The 19,540-nt window shown below is 39.7% G+C and overlaps 1 protein-coding gene across 1 annotated transcript; it reads left to right on the forward strand.

Annotated features, from left to right (window-relative positions):
• Positions 1–739: 739 nt before the first annotated feature.
• On the forward strand, positions 740–1,663 carry LOC109211447. The gene has a single exon (XM_019374979.1). It carries the CDS (start codon positions 740–742, stop codon positions 1,661–1,663), a length of 924 nt encoding a protein of 307 aa, XP_019230524.1.
• Positions 1,664–19,540: the final 17,877 nt, after the last annotated feature.

Here is a 19,540-nt window from a genome sequence, read left to right on the forward strand (position 1 = left end):
CATGAACCAATCCGTAGCCAACAATACGGCTAATGGATTTTTCATGGACAAGACTCTTGCAAAAGTCAACCAAATCCTCGACAAGGTAGCCGAACACAACCAAACTTAGCATTCGGGCGACAAGGCGGGTGGTGTCTCATATGGTACCCCTTCTTTGACCAACATCGTCAAGGAAAATAAAGAAAGAGCTTAATTGATTGCGGCGCTTGCCACCAATGTAAAATTTTGACAAAAACATTTACGAAAAGCCAAACAAAGAAAGTGAATATTGTGGAAGAAGTACAACATATATCAAATTTTAACTATCAACATCAAGAAGGCCAACATCAAGAATATCCTCCAATGCAATATGAAGAAGCAAACTATATTATTCACAAGGAGGATATCAAAGGCAAAACTACCAAGGGTCAGGACAACAACATCAATGGAGACCTAACCCGCAAGCGCAAGGTAATCAACAATGGCGAAACAATCAAGGTAATTCAAATCAAGGAAATTAGAACAATAACAACACAACAATTTTGCAAATTGGAGTTCAAACCCCTATGTTCCACCAAAGGGCCCATAATCTAGCTCTCAATACTTGCGGAAGAGTTCTTCAAGCGATCAAAGTAATTCCAAATTGGAGACCATGCTTGAAAGGGTATTGCAAAATCAAGAGAGATCCGACACTTCAATGAAAAACATGACCAAGCTTGTGGTTTCTCACACCGCATCTATTCAAAAGTTAGAGATGTAAATGAGAGATCTTTCAAGCGAACAAAACCCAAAACAAAAAGGCACACTCCCAAGTGATACAATTGCGAACCAAAAGGGTATTGGGGATAGCCAAACCTTTTATTGCATGGCCATTACAACTCAAAGTGGGAAACTACTTCAAAGTGAGAGTGAACGGGTAGTCGATGTGGAAGATATTGAACAAGACAATGAGGCACAAGTTGAAATGCCTAATGTTGTTGAAGTTGAGAGAATCCCGACAAAGGTGAAGGCTCAAGATGTGATCCATGAAAAGGTTGAGGAAAAAGTAATAGAGGCACAAAAATCTCCAGCACCAATTCCTAGACCTCCCCCTCCATTTTCTCAAATATTAGCCAAAAGAGTTGATGATAGCAAGTTTGAGAAGCTCTATGAAATCTTAAAGCAATTGTCGATAAACACTCCATTTGTGGAAGCTTTTCAAGAGATGCCCGGATTTTCTAAATACTTGAAGGATTTGATCACTAAACAGAATACTATCAAGAATGAAAGGGTGAGTGTCACCCAGCGGATTAGCTCTATCATGTCAACAACCACCATCCTAAAGAAAGAGGATCCGGGGGATTTCACTACTCCATGCACTATTGGATTGTGTGACTTTGCAAGAGCACTTTGTGACAATGGGACAAGCATAAACTTAATTCCTACTGCTATATACAAGCAAGAGGGATCGGGGATTCATAGGCCTACTAGTATGAAATTGCAAATGGCCGACCGTTCGGTGAAGCAAACGATAGGGATAGTGGATGATGTCCTTGTGAAAGTAGGGATATTCCTCCTCCCCAACGACTTCGTTATTCTTGATTGTGCCATTGATAAAGAAATTCATATCATATTGGGAAGACCATTCCTTGCTACCGAAAGAGCACTTATGGACTCGGAAAGAATTGAGATTAATTCTGGGTGAATGACGAAGAAGTGACTTTTCAAGAAATTATGGGCGTGAAACTACCAAATGCATACAAGAGTGTATCGGTACTTGATATTGTTGATGTGGTAGAAGATGTCGTTGAGGTGAAGATAGAAGAGGAATGCCTTGTGAGGCATTGGCATCGATCTTGATGAATTTTGATGGTGACAATATAGAGGGATATGTGGAGACATTGAATGCATTGGAAGGGTTCGATACATACACATGCAAACCAAATAAGCTTTCTCTTGACTTGGAGAATAGAGTCACTTCTCCCGCCAAGCCTTCAATCGTTGAGCTGCCACTACCACCACACTTAAGGTATATATTTCTTGGCTCTAATGACACTCTACCCGTAATTTTTTCATCTTTGTTAAATGATGTGCAGGTTGAGAAATTATTGGAGACCTTTAAGGAGCATAGACGAGCCATTGGTTGGACAATAGCGGATATCCGAGGGATTCCTACCAGTATTTGTGAGCACAAAATCCAACTTGAAAAAGATAGCATACCTAGTATGGAGCATCAAAGGAGGTTGAATCCCTCCATACAAGAAGTGGTGAAGAAAGAAATTATAAAATCGTTGGATGTCGGGGTTGTTTACCCCATCGCGGATAGTCCTTAGGTGAGTCCAGTACAATGTGTGCCAAAGAAGGGAGTCGTGACCGTGATTAAAAATGAAAAAAATGAACTCATTCTGACAAGGTCGGTGTTCGGATGGAGTTTTCATGGACTACCGGAAACTCAATAGTGCTACTTGCCAAGACCATTTCCCTATGCCTTTTATTGATCAAAAGCTTGATCGGCCAGCGGGAAGGTCATTTTATTGCTTCTTGGATGGTTACTCCAGATACAACAAAATCAACATAGCCTTGGAGGAACAAGAGAAGACGATATTCACTTGTCCTTATGGGACATTTGCTTTTAGCCGAATGTCGTTTGGGCTATGCAATGCCCTGGCCACCTTTCAACGATGCATGATATCAATTTTCTCGGACATGGTGGAGGATTTCTTGGAGGTATTCATGGATGACTACTTTGTGGTTTGTGACTCATTCAAATATTTTCTTGACAATCTTAGGCAAGTGCTCAAAAGATGCGAAGAGACCAACATTATGCTTAATTGGGAGAAATGTCACTTCATCGTGGACGAAAGTATTGTTCTTAGCCACAAATCCTCGAAGTGAGGCATTGAGGTTGATTGAACAAAAATTGGATTTATTTCCAAACTTCCTCCTCCCACTTCGGTCAAGGGTGTTAGAAGCTTTTTGGGGTATGCCGGTTTATATCGGCGATTTATCAAAGACTTCTCAAACATTGCGAGTCCCATGCATGTGCAAGCTTCTTGAAAAAGATTCTAAATTTGTGCTTGACGAGAAGTGCCTCAATTCTTTTTAGGAATTGAAAGAAAATCTCACTACGACACCTATTATAGTCACTCCTGATTGGTCTCTTCATTTGAACTTATGTGTGACGCTAATGGTGTGGCTAAAGGGACGGTTCTTGGTCAAAGACACAACAAGATTCTACGTCCTGTCTATTATGTAAGAAAGACACTCAATGATGCACAAATGAGTACACAGTGACCGAGCAAGAATTGCTTGCCTTTGTATATGCCTTTCAAAAATTTCGGGCTTATTTGTTGGGATCCAAGGTGATAGTTTTTACTGATCATGCTTCTCTCCGCTAGCTTATGGAAAATAAGGATGCCAAATCGAGGTTGATTAGGTGCGTCCTTTGGTTGCAAAAATTTGACTTTGAAGTCAAATATCGGAAAGGAATGGAAAATCAAGTCGCGGATCACCTATCTAGGCTTGAAGAGGCAAGAAGACCAAAGGGAGATCTTGAAATCAATGACGTCTTCCCAGATGAACAACTTTTGGCAATATCTAGCACTTCAACTCCTTGGTATGCCGATATTGCTAACTTTTATGTAGTGGCCTTATTCTCGATAAATTTGAAGCTTATCAAAAGAAGAAATTCTTGAGGGATGGTAGGCAAGGGAGCTAATTTCGATGTTATCGCACTCCTACTGTGGTTTTAAGACCTTAGATAGGTTCGTAAGTGGATTGGCACTTGTGTGCCAAAATGTGTCGTGATCCGGATTATCAAAGTATGACTCGAATGTGTTTGGCGAGTTTGGAATGTTTGAAAGTTAAGAGAATGATTTCAATCTTCGATTCTTGGTTTTGCTGTTATTTGTAGTGTTTTGATCATTTTTATAAGTTTGGATAATGTATTCGGACTTGTTGGTGTGATTGGACAAGGCCCTGGTTGCTCAGGTGTGTTTTGGGTTGATTTTGTTCTAGGTTGGTGAATACTAGCATTGCTGGTTATCAAGGATCTAGTGCAATTGCACCTATGGCCTGGTGCATCGCAACTGCGGAGCTAAAAGTGCACGATTTTGGTTCACAAAAGAGGGTTTGCAAGTGGCCCAGGTGGATCGCATTTGCATTGAAGTTACACCGATGCGGGGCTGCTTGGGCGAAGGTGTGTGCGCAGAAGCGCGTCTGTAGATGCGGTGTGTGTTTTGTAGTAATGATTGGTCGGCTAGCTTAGTGGATCTCACATCTTCAAGTGTTTTGCCGTAGATGCAACATCACAAAAGCGACCTATTTGACTGCAGATTTGGAAATCATTGGCAGAAGGAATAATTCGAGTGTTAGCTTAATTTCATCATATTTTGTGATTGGGAGGCGATTTTAACCCACATGGATTGAGTAAGTTCTCCTAAAATGGATTTGGTTATTATTCATGACTCTATCCTTTATATTGGCATTTGAGTGATGAATTTAAGGAAGAACATTTTTTAGGCAATCCACTAGGCAGGGATAGGGCTAGTTTTTATTTATATAAAAAGCAGAAAAACAAAGTAGCATGTTGTCTTGCGATGTGTAAGACTATAAGATATGATTACTATTACATATATGTCCTATTATCAGTTTTGAGCATGTGATACCCAAAACCGATATTACATAATTATCTAATAAGAGAATGATCTCTAAAGTCTAATAATTGTAAAAAATCAATCATGATGCATACATAACCATAAAGAACTAGCCCTTGATGTCCATTCATGATGTTGTCCTTCTATTTCTTGCGAGTAGAAGACCATGTTATTTGCATTGCCCATGTCCAGTGAATGCATGAGATACCAGAATTATATACCTACAGCCCAATCTCTGCTGATTGCATGCAAAGCCCCTTCTCTGTTGCAAGAATAGTACTGTCCATGTGGATATGCATGAAGTCCATTGTTCCATTGAGCTCATAAGTTCAGATATAAGCACTGCCCATCCATGTGTGATTGTACTCTGTTCACCTTCATTTTCGCCTGATTTCCTTCTGTTTGTTGCTGCAGTCTTAGCCTCAACATCTTCCTGAGTTCTCCTATTATTATGTTTCATTGAAGTATCTACCCAGATTGGATTTACTGATTTAAAAAATTGTTGCTGCAATTGCTTTGTCGCTTATCCTGTCCAGAATTGCTCGCCCATGGTGTTTTTGTAAATAATTCTTATGAATTCATTGTGTTTTTACCTGAACTCTTTGTATGGCTTGACCTCTGGGTTGTTGGATAGTGCTGCATTGAGAAAATGTTCCTCAACACAGCCAAATTACCCAGAATTTGATGCCAAAACCAGCCGTTCGTCTGCCCTTTTCTAATAAGAGACTGGGCAGCAGATTTGCCCCTTCCTTTTATTTGTGCTATGCTTATGCTCATCCATGACTCCCCTTCAATGGGTTGAGTACAAAGTACTAATATCACCATTAGAAGGTTTGTCAATGAATAAGGCATAGGTACAGTAACGTTTCCTCAGAATTGCAGTGTTCTTGTCCTGCCCAGTACTGCTCGACCATGATGTTTTTGTGATCAAAGTCTCGTGTATTCCTTGTGTTTTCTACTGATATCTTTGTACACTTTGACCTCTGGTTTGTTGAGTAAGAGTGCTGCATTGAGATTAAGCACCTCAATGCAGCCAATTTACCCTAGATTTTGATGCCAAAACCAATAGTTCCAGTGTTCTTTGATAAAACAACTCTGAGCAACATATTTGCCCCTTCCAGTCCTTACCATGCTTGTGCTCATCCATGATTCTCCTTAAATGGAATGAGTACAAAGTACTAATACCACCAATTGAAGGTTTGTCGTAAGATGAGGCATGGTCACAGTGAAGTTCCCTGCAAAAAAGAAAACAATGTTAGATAAAAGAACTCCTCACTATGATCTCCTCCATAAGGATTTGATCATTAGAGAGCACTGAGTAATTTGTCTCATAATCAATATGTTCCTTCTTGATCTTTGGGTGGTTTCCTATATATTCAGTTTGTCCATTCGACAAATTTGTCATTTTGATTATCAAGCCATCTGTGACCCTATACACACAAAGACTTCTAACTGTGCACCATTGTTGAGTGCAACATAATTCAATTACTTTTGCGTGTGTTTTGAGTATGCTATCCATTAGGATTGTAGTACAGCTCTCTTTTGGTATTATTGGAGTGTTAATTTGATGTTGAACATCAGACTATAACATCCCAATTGTTCACATTTGGCTCCCAAAGGTTGCTGCCCAGTATGAAATCATTGTGCAGCAGAATTTTCATCTGCTTGCTCCTCCAATTGTCCATGCTTGTGCCTATCCTCAATTCTCTCCCATTGGAATGAATACCAAGTACTAATACCACAAGCTGGGAGTTCCTTGAAAAATATGGCATAGATACAATAACATTTCCTGCAAAAAAGAAAACAAAGTTAGTGAAAAAATGCATCACCATGCTCTCCTCTATCCAGATTTGGGCATGGTACTTTCTTGTTTTGTCTCCAGCTTCACCTCCTTCTATTCTTCCCCTTTTAATGCCTAGCTTCGAGCAACTTTTACTCTCAAATATGGGCATTGCATTTTATCCTCATTGACTATCCTTCTGCCTTGTGATTCTAGATCCCATAAATCATAACATTCAATATTTCCATGATCTAGAGCATAATTTGCTAGGTAGTTTGCCAATTTGTTTCCTTCTCTAAAAATGCGTCATAGTAAGAGTACATTCCTCCTTCATTCTCATAATCTCCTCTATATGATCCAGAATACACCTAGGTGGTTTCCATACTCCCTCAATTATGTTATTCAATAACAATGAATCAGTTTGAAGCCAAATCTTTTTATAGTTCATTTCTTTACACAGTCTCAATGCTTCCACAATTGCCATTGCCTCTGCTTCATTATTTGATCTTTCATAGATCTCCCTTCCAGTTGCATATCTCACATCTCAGCCTCATCCCTCAAGCAAAACCAAATGAACTTCTCCCTGGGTTCCCTCTACTCGCTCCATTAGATTAACTTTGATCCAACCCTCCATTGGGAATTCCCAAACTACTTTCTCAAACTTCAATCTTGGAGTGTAGTTCTGCAGCATATTCAATAAGTCATGCCCCTTGTGAGGCACACGAAGGCTAGGTTTTCTTACTTGTTCCAAAGATTGTAGAGTTGTCGATACTTGATGAATAACCCTACTGACTGATACTGCTTCACCATAATTCAGACTGTTTCTTGTCTTCCACAATTCCCACACTATACATGAAGGTAAAGCCTGCATTATAGGCTTAATTCTGGGCAGCACCTATGTTGTCCAACATTTTGTAATGGCTTGGTGCAAGAACAGTTCTTGCATCGAAATTCTTGCTCTTGTTAAGAAGTATTTCCATACTATTGTAGCAGCCTTTGAAGTGAAAAACTCGTGCACAAGTGATTCCTCCTTAGGTTAAGCACAACACCAACATCTTGATGGCATAAAGTAACCCAATCTACGCATAAAATCATCCAGTGTTAACTTAGCTTTCCACAATTTCCACATAAAAAAAGGAGATTTTAAATGGCAATCCTTTCACCCATATCATCTTGTAAGCTAGCCTATGATTGTCTCTCCTTCTCAAGTACTCCCAGGTTGATTTAATAGTAAAATTACCTCTTGTTTCAAGCATCTCATAGGGAGAGTCGAGTGTATTTTCCAATGCTGGAGGTCTGATATTTTCCACAATGTGCATAGCCAATTCTTCAGGTAGAATTTCCAACATTCTATTAACATCCCAAGCCCCATTCACCACCAGCTCATTCACATTTTGTATGTCTTCATCTACACCAAAATCTGGTGGAACGAGGAAGTACAAAGCACCTAGTCCTGTCCAGTTATCAAACCAAAACAATGAAGATCCCATTCTTGATTTCCATATAATCTGATGCTTAATTATATCTCTGCATTCTAACATTTTTCTCCACACATGCGATCCTCTTCTCCATGGCACAATTACTGCATTCAATTTTTTACAATATTTTTGACTCATGAATGCACTCCAAAGACTTGGTTTTGTCCTGAAATTCCACCAAAGTTTGCAAAATAGTGCCTTTGATACATCATGTAGGGATCTAAAACCAATTCCCCCCCTCTTCACAAGGTATACAGAGTATATTCCAAGAAGCCCAATGTCTAGTGTTACCTCCCACAGAACTGCTCCAAAAGAATTTAGCAAACATTTAATGGAGCTTATTGATAACATTACTGGGAGGATTGACTGCAGACAACAGATGTATTGGCATGCTCTAAAGTACATTAGCAATTAAAACTGCCCTACCTCCTATCGAAAGTAGCTTTCATTTCCATCATTGTAATCTGTCCATCACCTTCGTCATCAAGCCTTGATAGTAATCCATTCTTCTCCTTGCATAAAAAATAGGACATCCTAGATAAGTGAAAGGGAATTCCTGCCTTCTAATACCAGTGATTCTCTCAACTTTTCTAACCACTTCCAAATTAGTTAGACGGTGCATATAAATGGCAGACTTGCCTTTGTTCACCAACTGCCCAGATGCAGTCTCGTATGCATGAAGTACTTCCATCACCAACCTTAGAGAATTTGCATCAGAGGATGATAAGCTATGTTTGGCATAATCAATATAATAGTTGGGCTCGGCTTTACTGAATAAGAAGGGAAGGGAAATAGTCGCAACATTCTTTGCTTCCAAAAGAAAAATAAAATATACAAATCGGTAAGCTAGCAAGCTTACGAAATGAAGGAAGAGGAGACCCTTCTATTATAAGTTGGCCTAAGTGCGAAAAGACAGTGCAAGATTTGTTATGCCGAAACGGACCAGAGAGAACTCTAACTTTTGAATCTACTGTCTCGCGATATACGAACACATGGCCAAAAATCTGACTTCAGACTGGAATGAACCATCCAATAAATCTTTCTCCCTAAGTAAGGTCTAACTTGCTTTCTCCCGAAATACTCTTATTTAGAAAGTATGCATTTCTTGCTCTAAGTCCGCTGGGTTGGATCGAACTAGTTGGTTTGGCAGGAAGATATTAGTCAGTTTTCAAGGAGGGGAAGTTCTTCTGGCAATCTTAGGCATACTCAAAATTATAGTGTCGTTTGCCTATGCAAGGTGATTTATTTTTGGGCTCCATTTTGGCAAGCCAAAGCCACGGAAATAACGATTCATATGTAGGGAGTTCAAACCTCTTGATAGCGCTTCAGTAGCTAATATGAACAATGTAGGTGAGAGTGGATCACCTTGTTTGACACCCCTCGAAGATTTGAAAAAACCATATGGTTGTCCATTGATGAGCACTAAATACCAGTTGTTTCCTACTATATCAAACATATTCACAAAATCTAAGCTTTCTCAGCATGTTGGTCAGGAACAACCATGATAATCTATCATATGCTTTGGTCATATCGATCTTAATCACAACATTCCAGCTTTAGTTCTTAGCCTTATATTTGTGATTATTTCTTCTGTTAGCAAAACATTCTCAACTATGTTTTTCCCTCTAACAAATCCAGCATGCTCTTCTGAGATCAAATTAGGGAGTAACTCCACCAATCTTTCATGAATCACTCTTGAAAAATTTTTGTTGATGAAATTACTTAGGCTTATAGGCCTCAAATCAGAAAAGGTAGTGATCTCTTTCTTCTTTGGCAAGAGAACTAAATTTGTATGTGTGAAACATTTAGAGAACTGCTGGCCACAAAAGAAAGCCACGACCATTGCATATATATCCTCTCCAATTATCTCCCAGCATGATTGATAAAAAGCTCCAGTAAATCCATTCGGCCCTCCTGTAGAGTCTCCATTTAGACCAAACACAGTCTTTTTAACTTCTTCCCTCATAGGCATGGAAATCAGACTCTCATTTTGTTCGCTGTTTACCAAGCAAGGAACATGTTCAATAATGCCAAAGTCAGTTGGAACTACAGTTTCACAGAATTGGTCTTTGTAGAATTTAACTGCCTCTTCTGCAATCTGCTCATCTTCTTCAATCAAGTTGCCGCCCATATTTTCTTGAATTTTCTTGACTTGTAGCCTTTTCTACCTTTTACCTGAATGTGAAAGAATTTGGTGTTTTTGTCACCATCTTTGAACCATGTCATACCTGATTTTTGTCTCCAAAATTACTCCTCGAGGGCAAGGTACCTAATCATTTCTGCTTGTACCTTATGAAGTCTTTCTCTGTTTAGTTGTGTAGGATGCACTTCAAGCTGTCTTTCATGAACTAGCACCACTTCTTCTAGGCTAGTAATCTTCTGAAATATATCTCCATACATTGCTTTATCCATAAAGACAGTGCTTTCTTCAGCCTTTTTAATTTATGATTGAATATAACAAATGGACTGGCACCAAAATCAGCATTCCAATTCTCCTTCACCATAACTTCAGCACTGAAATCAGCATTCCAATTGAATTTGTTGACTTTTTGGGAATTCTTAAAAGATCGAAGCTTTATAGGTCGCGAGCGCTTCCTGTAGTTTTGTTTGACTTCCGTGGATGATGTTGGGCTTGGATTTGCGTGATTGGAGAGCTAGAACGAGGTTTTGACATGATTTGAGGTTAAAGACTAGCACAGATGAGGTAAGCATCTTTCATAGGATTGGGTTGAGGGTATTTCCCCATATGCTTTGATGCTTGTTATATGTTGGGGGTGCCGCATATGCGAAGTGACGTGCGTATATATGTGCACCATAGTTTTTGATGATCTAGGTAGACCTTAGGTTGTTATATGCCTTGTTTTGCTATCATGCCTCTTTGGTACCGTGTGTCATCCACTTGTATGACTGCGTGAGTTAATATTCATGCTAGAAATCATATCGAGGCTAGTTGATTATCTGTATGAGACATGATAGGGATAGTTTTGCTATGATAAGCTATTTGCCTTAACCGTAGTCATAATTTTTAGTCGTGATATTATATCTATGTAGTATATCTCTATCTTGGTGCCTTTTGATATTAGTTTCCTTGTGTGTGACACGGGTTTGAGCTGAGTTGTGGCATGTTAATATATATATTCCGTGCGACATTTCGATTATGATACTGTGAGATGGTGGCATATTGAGACTTGAGTAGATAAATGATTGATTCTAGGCCATAGAGCCATATTGAGTGGATTGATGATTGATTTTGGGCCATAGAGCCATATTGATGACTGATCTTAGGCCATAGAGACATGTTGATATTGACATTGCGGTGATGCTTGCGTTATGGCCCCCATATTGGGATGACTGATATTGATCATTAACTTTTGATTCGATCAGCGCTTGGGCTAGGAGCCGCCACTTCAGAGTCAGGTGATAACCCATGCTACTTTGGGTCCTGTGAGTGTAATCACACGAGATGTGCTTAGTGAGGGACTTATGCCAGGAACCCGTACAATGCTAAGAAAGTGTGTGTGTGTGTGTACGTGTGATGATTCTGAGGTATTGTATAGACACCATGAGAGGACTGAGAGCATGGTTGAGGGGTACTTGTAACAAGCTTTATGAGTGTGCTGAGATTGTGTATACTATATAATCAAAATGTGATGTTATTGATTTTGGCATGTGTATTTCACATGTAGTCATAGAGTTTTATTTTCCTCATGCAAATTGGTATTTGATGTCTCTACTTGATGTTTCGAGCTTTAAATCAGAGTTTACCTTGATAATTTCCTATCTAACTAATTTATGTGAAAAGTTGATGCTATGACTGATATAATTGAAAATCATGCCTATTTCTCCTCTTATTATGTTAGAGTTAAGCGTGGTATTATTTGAGCTATTTCCCCTATATGTTATTATTCTGCTATTGTTGTTGTTGTTGGTTGTTGAAAGTGACCATTGGACCTTGCCAACCTCGTCAATTATTCGTCTGAGGTTAGGCTTGCTACTTATTGAGTACATGTAGTTGGTTGTATTCATACTACACTCTGTACTTCATGTGCAAATCCAGGTGTTGTTGATAGCGGTAATTCCTCATGAGCAGTTTATTCGGATTTATTTGGAGATTTTGAGGTATCACTGTTGTTCCATTCGCAAGACTTGAAGTCCCCTTCTTTTTCTTATGCTATTACTATTTAGTCTTTTAGACAATACTAAATTTTGTCCAGACTTTGTATTTAATACTCTATTGATCTCATGCACTCGATGACACTAGATTTTCTGTGCTTTCAGTTGTATTGTCATTTTGACTTTCCTCATTTACATTATTCCACTGTTGAGACTATTACTCATTGCTTTTGTAGTTTAATTCTGCATATTTGTTGTTGGCCCGAGCCAAATCTCATGCTGGAGGGGGACGACCCCTGCCACTCGTACTCCATAGCAGGCAGTGGTGATGTTTCAGACGCTAATAGTATTGCTTGTTGGTGGGGAGTAGCCCATTGTAGCAGCTAGACCCGAGGTCATGCCTGCCATGTCTACTGAGAAGAAGAAGAGGATGGAGAGGTTTCAGAGGCTACATCCTCCTCACTTCAAGGGTGGCTCTTCAGAGAATGCAAAGGATTTTCTAGACATATTTCATCAGATGCTTCGCAGTATGGGTTTGGTGGAATCCAATAGGGTGGACTTTACTACATTTCAGTTGAGAGGGAATGTTAAGAGATGGTGGCAGACTTATGATATGGGCAGGCTAGCAGGTTCATCTCCTCATACTTGGAATCAATTTTTTGCATTTGTTTCTTGAGAGGTACTCCCACTCACCAGGAGGGAAGAGTTGAGAAGCCAGTTCGATCATCTTCAGCATGCTTGTATGTCAGTGACCAAGTATGAAGCGAGGTTTATAGATTTGTCTTGTCATGCAGCTTTCTTGATCTCCACCGAGGTAGAAAAGGTGAGGTGGTTTATTTAGGGTTTGACATATGGCATCAGGGTTGCTATAGCTCAAGAGTTAGAGTTTGAGACTACTTTCCATCAAGTCATGTAGATAGCTTGGAGGATCGAGCATATTCGCATTTAGGGGAAGAGTGGCCATAATGAGGGATTAGAGGCTCGTCATTCTAGTAGTTCCAGTTGTACCTCATTTAGAGGTATGGATCTGTTTGGCAGAGGGCATCATGGTAGGCCAGCTTATTCCACATAACATGTATCCCGTAGTGTAGAGGCTCAACCATCTTCTTTTTGTGCTCTTCGAGTAAGTTCGTATTGTGCTCCGTTAGTACATGGTTCTTTCGGTGAGCATTGGGGTCACAGGGAAAAATTCAGGTTCACCAGCCTCCGTCAGCTAGGTGTTGTTGTGAGTGAAGAGCTTGGCCATGTGAGGAAGTATTGCCCTAAGCTTGATAAAGGCATAACTCCACAAATTTCTCGGTTAGTTATTCCCGCACAAGTTGCGTCACCCTCTACCCAGTCAACTAGAGGGGGAGATGCAGCAAGATGTCGCCTTAATAGAGGGGTTAGTTTGGTAGAGGTCTGGCCTATAGCGGTCAGGCCCATTACTATGCTTTTTCGGTAAAGCCGGGGAAGCAGCCTTAGATGTTGTGATAACAGGTATGGTTTTAGTTTGTCGTAGAGAAGCTTATGTGTCGTTCAATCCGGGGTCTACTTATTCATATGTTTCATTGTATTTTTCTCCTTATTATACCCAATGGTTCTCTTGATATTCCTGTTCACGTATCTACATATTTTGCTAATTCTATTATGGTGTATCATGCATATCGATCTTGTGTGGTTACCATTGGGGGTTATGAGACTAGGGTTGATCTTCTATTGCTGGATATGGTATATTTTGTTGTGATTTTGGCTATGAATTAACTATCTTTCTATCATGTTATTCTTGATTGTATTGTAGGATAATGACATTGGCTATTTCGGGATTTCTAAGGATGGAATGGAGGGGTTCTCTTGGCAGCGGATGGTTGCGAAGGGGTATCTAGCGTATCTGGCTTTTGTTAGGGATACTAGTGCTAAGACTTCTACTATTGATTTAGTTCTAGTAGTGACAAAGTTTCCAGATATGTTTCATGTAGACATACCAGGCATGCCAGCCGATAAAGGTATTGATTTTGGTATTGATTTGGTGTCATGCACTCAACCCGTATCTATTCCCCCATACCATATGGCTCCAGCATAGTTGAAGAGTTGAAGGAGCAACTGTTGGAGTTGTTTGATAAGGGATTCATTAGACCGAGTGTTTCTCCTTGGGATGCGATGGTGCCGTTTGTGAAGAAGGATGGTTCTATGAGGATGTGCATTGATTATAGGCAGTTGCACAAGGTCATTATCAGAAACAAGTATTTATTGCCTCAGATTGATGATTTATTTTGATCAGCTTTAGGGTGCTGGGGTATTCTCAAATATTAATTTGAGGTCGGTTTATCACTAGTTGAAGATACGGGCTTTACACATCCCTAAGATGGCTTTCAAGACTCGCTAGGGACATTTTAAGTTCTTGGTGATGTCCTTTGTTTTGACTAATTATTTACCAGCTTTTATTATTTTTTATGAACAGTGTGTTTCAGCTATATTTGGATTCTTTGTACTTGTGTTCATTGACAACATCTTGGTATATTCCCACAATAGTGAGGAGCACGAGCAACATTTGAGGATTGTGCTTTAGATTTTGAGGGAAAGAAAGTTGTATGCTAACTTTTCCAAGTTCGTGTTTTGGTTGGATTCGATAGCATTCTTGGTTCACGTGGTGTCTTGTGCTGGTACCCAAAGAAAATTGAGGCGGTTCAGAGTTTTCCTAGACCTTCTACAACTGTGGAGATTAGGAGCTTCTTGGGTTTGCCGGGCTAATGACTCGAAAAGTGGTTCCTTTTAGATGGTCAGATGAGTGTGAAGAGAGCTTTCAGAAGCTCAAGATAGTTTTGACTACAACCCCATGTATGGCGTGTCATTCAAGGTTTACACTGATCATTAGAGCCTTCAGCATTTGTTCAAGTAGAAGGATTTGAATTTGAAGCACTGGAGGTGGTTGGAGTTGTTGAAGGATTATGATATCACTATCTTGTATCATCTGACTAAGAATAATATGGTAGCAGATGCCTTTAGTAGGAAGGTCAGAGATTATAGGGAGTTTGGCATTTATTCCAGCTTTGGGGAGGCCTTTGGCTATGGATGTTTAGGCCTTGGCTAATAGATTTGTGAGCTTGTATATTTTAGAGCCTAGTAGAGTTCTTACATGTGTTGTTGCACACTCGTTGTTGTTTGAGCGCATTAAAGATCGTTAGTATGATGATCCCTAATTACTTGCCCTTAAGGACATGCTGTTGCGAGGTGGTGTTAAGAAGGTGCACACTGGTGATGATGGTGCATTGCGACTTCAAGGTAGGATTTGTGTTGCTAATGTGGATTGTTTAAGAGAGTTACTTCTTGAGGAGGCTCATAGTTCGAGATATTCTATTCATCCACGAGCTACAAAAATATATCATGATTTAAAGCAGCATTATTTGTAGTGGAGGATGAATATGGACATATTTGGGCATGTTTTGCGATGTTTGAATCTCAGCAGGTCAAGTATGAGCATCAAATACCAAGTCGTTAGCTCCAGACAATGGGTATACCAGAGTGGAAATGGGAGTGCATTACTATGGAATATATAGTGGGATTACCATGAAACTTAGGGAGGTTTGATTCTATTCGGGTCATTGTTGATAGGTTGACCAAGATTGCACATTTCATTCTAGTAAAGATTCCTTACACTTCAGAGAAGTTCGCTTACATTTACATCGGAGAGATTGTCCATCTGATGGCGTGCTTGTTTCTCTCGTTTTGGATCATGGTATTCCGTTCACATCGCACTTTTGGAGAACTATTCAGCGAGAATTGGGCAAGCAGGTGGAGCTTAGCACTGTATTTACCCTCAAGCAGATGGGCTGTCCGAGCAGACTATTCAGGTCCTTGAGGATCGTTCAGAGCCTGTGTTAATGATTTTGGAGGCAATTGGAATTATATCCTACCATTGGCGAAGATTGATTACAACAAAAACTACTAGTCGAACGTGGCGTCGTTTGAGGCTTTATATGGTAGATGGTGTCGTTCTCCGATTGGTTGGTTTGATCCTGGTGATGCTAAGTTGTTGGGCATAAATTTGGTTCGTAATTATTTGGAGAAGGTAAATTACTTCGTACAGAATAGTCCAAGCATAAGAGTTATGCTGATTGGAAGGTTCGTGATATGGCTTTCATGAAAGGTGAAACGGTTCTTCTTAGAGTTTCACCTATGAAGGGCGTGATGGAATTTGCGAAGAAAAGCAAGTTGAGCCCTAGATTTGTTGGCTCATTTGAGGTTATGAGAGAGTAGTGACGTGGCGTACAACCTTGCTTTGCCTCCTAGCTTGTCGTGAGTTCATCGGGTACTTCATGTTTCCATACTTCGAAAGTATTATGAAGACAAGTCACATGTGTTACATTTCAGCTCAGTGCAGTTGGATGAGAACTTGACTTATGAAGAAAAGAAAATGGCCATTTTGGATAGGCAGGTTCGGAAGTTAAGGTTGAAACAGTTTGCATCAGTAGAGCTCTAGTGTAGGGGTCAACCGGTCGAGGAAGCGACTTGGGAGACCAAGTACGTCATGCAGAATAGATATCCTCATCTTTTTGGCATTCTAGGTATGATTTTAAATTCATTGAGGATGAATGTCTGTTTAAGAGGGGGGAACTTAACTATCTATCCGGTCCTTTTGAGTATCAAAGCCTCGTTCTCCTATTTGATGCTCACCGTAGTTTCTTTTGATGTATTGGGGGATGATTGGTTTAGTTTCTGGAAGGTTTGGGTGTGAATTGGAATACTTAGTTCCAATTTGGAAGCTTAAATTGTAGGAGTTGACCAAGGGTTGACTTTTGAGTAAATGACCTCGAAATCAGGATTTAAGTGTTCCTATAGGGTTGTATGGTGATTTTCAACTTTGGCATAGGTTTGTTGGTTTTGGATGATCCTAGAAGATATTGACTCTATTTGTCGAATGTTGGTAATTTGAAGAAGTGGAGAGTTCTTAAGTTCTAACTTGTAGTTGACTTTTGGGCTAATTAGCTTTGATTGTAGTTTTGAGACCTTGGATAGGTCCTAATGGTTGAAATGAAATTTTGTTTAAAGTTTTGTTGTAATCCAGAATGTTTATTTATGATTCGGACACATTCGGCGAAGTTGGAAAGTTTGAAAGTTAAGAAATGAATTTGGTCTTCCATTCTTGGTTTTGTTGTTGTTTTTATATTTCAAGCCCTGGGACACATGTTTATGAAGTATATGGAGTTTTCGGAATGATTGGATGGGGTTTCAGGGGCTCGGTGTGATTCTGAGTGGTTTCAGACCATTTTCCTTGGTTTTGTAGTAGCTGATCTGCTGCTGAGTAGCAGTGCTTTACAATTGCGGAGCATAGGATCACGATTGCAGAGAATGAAGTGGCTGGTGAAGTTGTACTTCATGATTGCGGAAGGACCTACACGATCATGGAGAAAGATGTCCGGTGGGGCTAGTTGTTCTTCGCATTTGTGGACGAGGTGATGTGATCGCATAGTGTTGAGGAGTTGGATATCGCGTTCACGAGGGAGCTTCTGCGTCCGCGTCCGCGTCCGCGAAGGGAGCAGGAGTAGGGAGCCGTCTTTGGCATTTGTGGTCGTGAGGCTGAGGGTTGCGATCGCGTAGAGCAACGGGCAGCTCTAGTTTGCCATGGAGAGGGCCCTTTCCGAGATCGCATAGTGTATCACTAGGCAGTATTTTTGCCCATTCTCTCATATTTTGAACCATAGACTTTGAGTTGGGAGAATTTGCAAGAAGAGTTTTACCCAAGGCAATAGGGTAAGTGATTTCTACTTAAGAGAATAATATTCGGGGTTTTGAACAGGAAATTGGAACCCGATTTGGAATCTAATCATATACTTTTTATCGTGGGGTTATGAGTAATCTATATCTATGATCAATTTCAGTATTCGGGCCCGGTGCTCGAGATTGACTTTTTGTTGACCTTTTGATTTGGATTAAAGATTGAATCTTTATATATGGAATCAATTCCTAAAGCTTGTAATGGCTCATCTAAGTAATATTTGACTAGATTCGAGTTATTTGGAGTTGGGTTTGAAAGGGAAGACGATTGTTGATGCTAGTTGGGAAGAGGTAAGTCTCTTGTCTATCCCTATAAGAGAAAATTCTCCTCATAGGTGATCTATTTGCTACATGTTGCCTATTGGGAGCCAAGTATATGCGAGGTGACGAGCATACATGCATAGCTAGTTTTTTTACCATATCCAGGTAAAGTTAGGCTTATTATATGCCTTATTTGGACAATGTGATTTATTATCCATGTTTCATTGATTCCATGACTACGTGATGACTCATACCTACGATATAGAAGACTGATTAAGGTTATGACTTGTTGAATTGGGCATAAAGGATTATTTTGCCATATCGAGCTTTCTTATTAAGCCGTAATTATACACTATTTGATTCATGGTTTGGTAGTTACACAGCTTTGTTTTCTCATGATATTATGATTAGGCTATTGAATCATGAAATAGCTCATTGAAGTGTTATGATAAATTGAATTACATGATTAGCCATAGTCATCTTTTATCCATCTTTTATTCAGATTGTTATTATTATATCCAGGTGCTTCTTAATTATATTATTTCATAAACATATGCATGATTTGGGCACTAAGGACATTATGAGTGTATATAAATTATTGATCATTGATTTAGGAATGACCAACGCTTGAATATGGATTCGTCCCTCAGGGATCAGGTGATTATCCATGTCCTATAAGCGTAGGAACTCAGATTTGGTACTTGGTTTATACATGTGGCCAGTGTCACTGATTCGTGCTATGAGGTGCTATGAGGTATTAATGAGGGATCTTGAGCATATGTGTGTGTGTGTGTGTCTTGACTCATGTAGTAGCTTTTATATAAATGTTGGTTAATATACATCATGTCTTTATGCGTGAATTGAGGTATCTCACATCTGCTTCGATCTTTTTTGTCTGCAAAGCAAGCCAAAATTCCATATGTACCGTGTCTCTAGATTTTATACCTATTTGATTGTCACGCTCCGACTTTGGGGAGCATGACCGACGCTCAACCGAGATACCCCAGTCAAGCAAGCCTACATGATGCCATTTGCCTGACCTTACCCATATATGATGTGAAGATGAATATCATGAATTAGATAATAAGAGAATGACATGTACAACACCAATTTTGCTACCATTAGTTACTTCATTACAAATTCCCAAAATACATTACAGATTCATGGTTTTAGAGGTGGAAACATGTGTTACAAGTACAACATTTCATGTTTGACTTACCCAAAATAAAATACAACCAACACTATGTCTACAGAACCTCTAATTGATGTAAAAGAGTAATATGATGATGCCAGCAACAAGGCCCCGGCCATACCTCTAAATGTTATACATAAGAAACAAAAGACAAGAGATCTCGACAAGAAGTGGGGCTCACCAAGTCTGCTGAGAAGAGGGTGTACCCCTATCACTGATCGATGCCGCCCATTGCGGAACCACCTGCATCCATTAAAGATGCATCGCCCCCGGCAAAAGGGACGTTAGTATATATGGAATAGTAGTAGTATGTAAGACTACACACCCTTTCAAAGAATCGAGTAACAAT

This window comes from Nicotiana attenuata, unplaced genomic scaffold, assembly GCF_001879085.1.
Source record: "Nicotiana attenuata strain UT unplaced genomic scaffold, NIATTr2, whole genome shotgun sequence".
Lineage (NCBI taxonomy): Eukaryota > Viridiplantae > Streptophyta > Magnoliopsida > Solanales > Solanaceae > Nicotiana > Nicotiana attenuata.

What these genes read in the sequence shown, in the direction of transcription:
- LOC109211447 (XM_019374979.1), top strand. Translation starts at nt 740, where the DNA reads ATGAGAGATCTTTCAAGCGAACAAAACCCAAAACAAAAAGGCACACTC.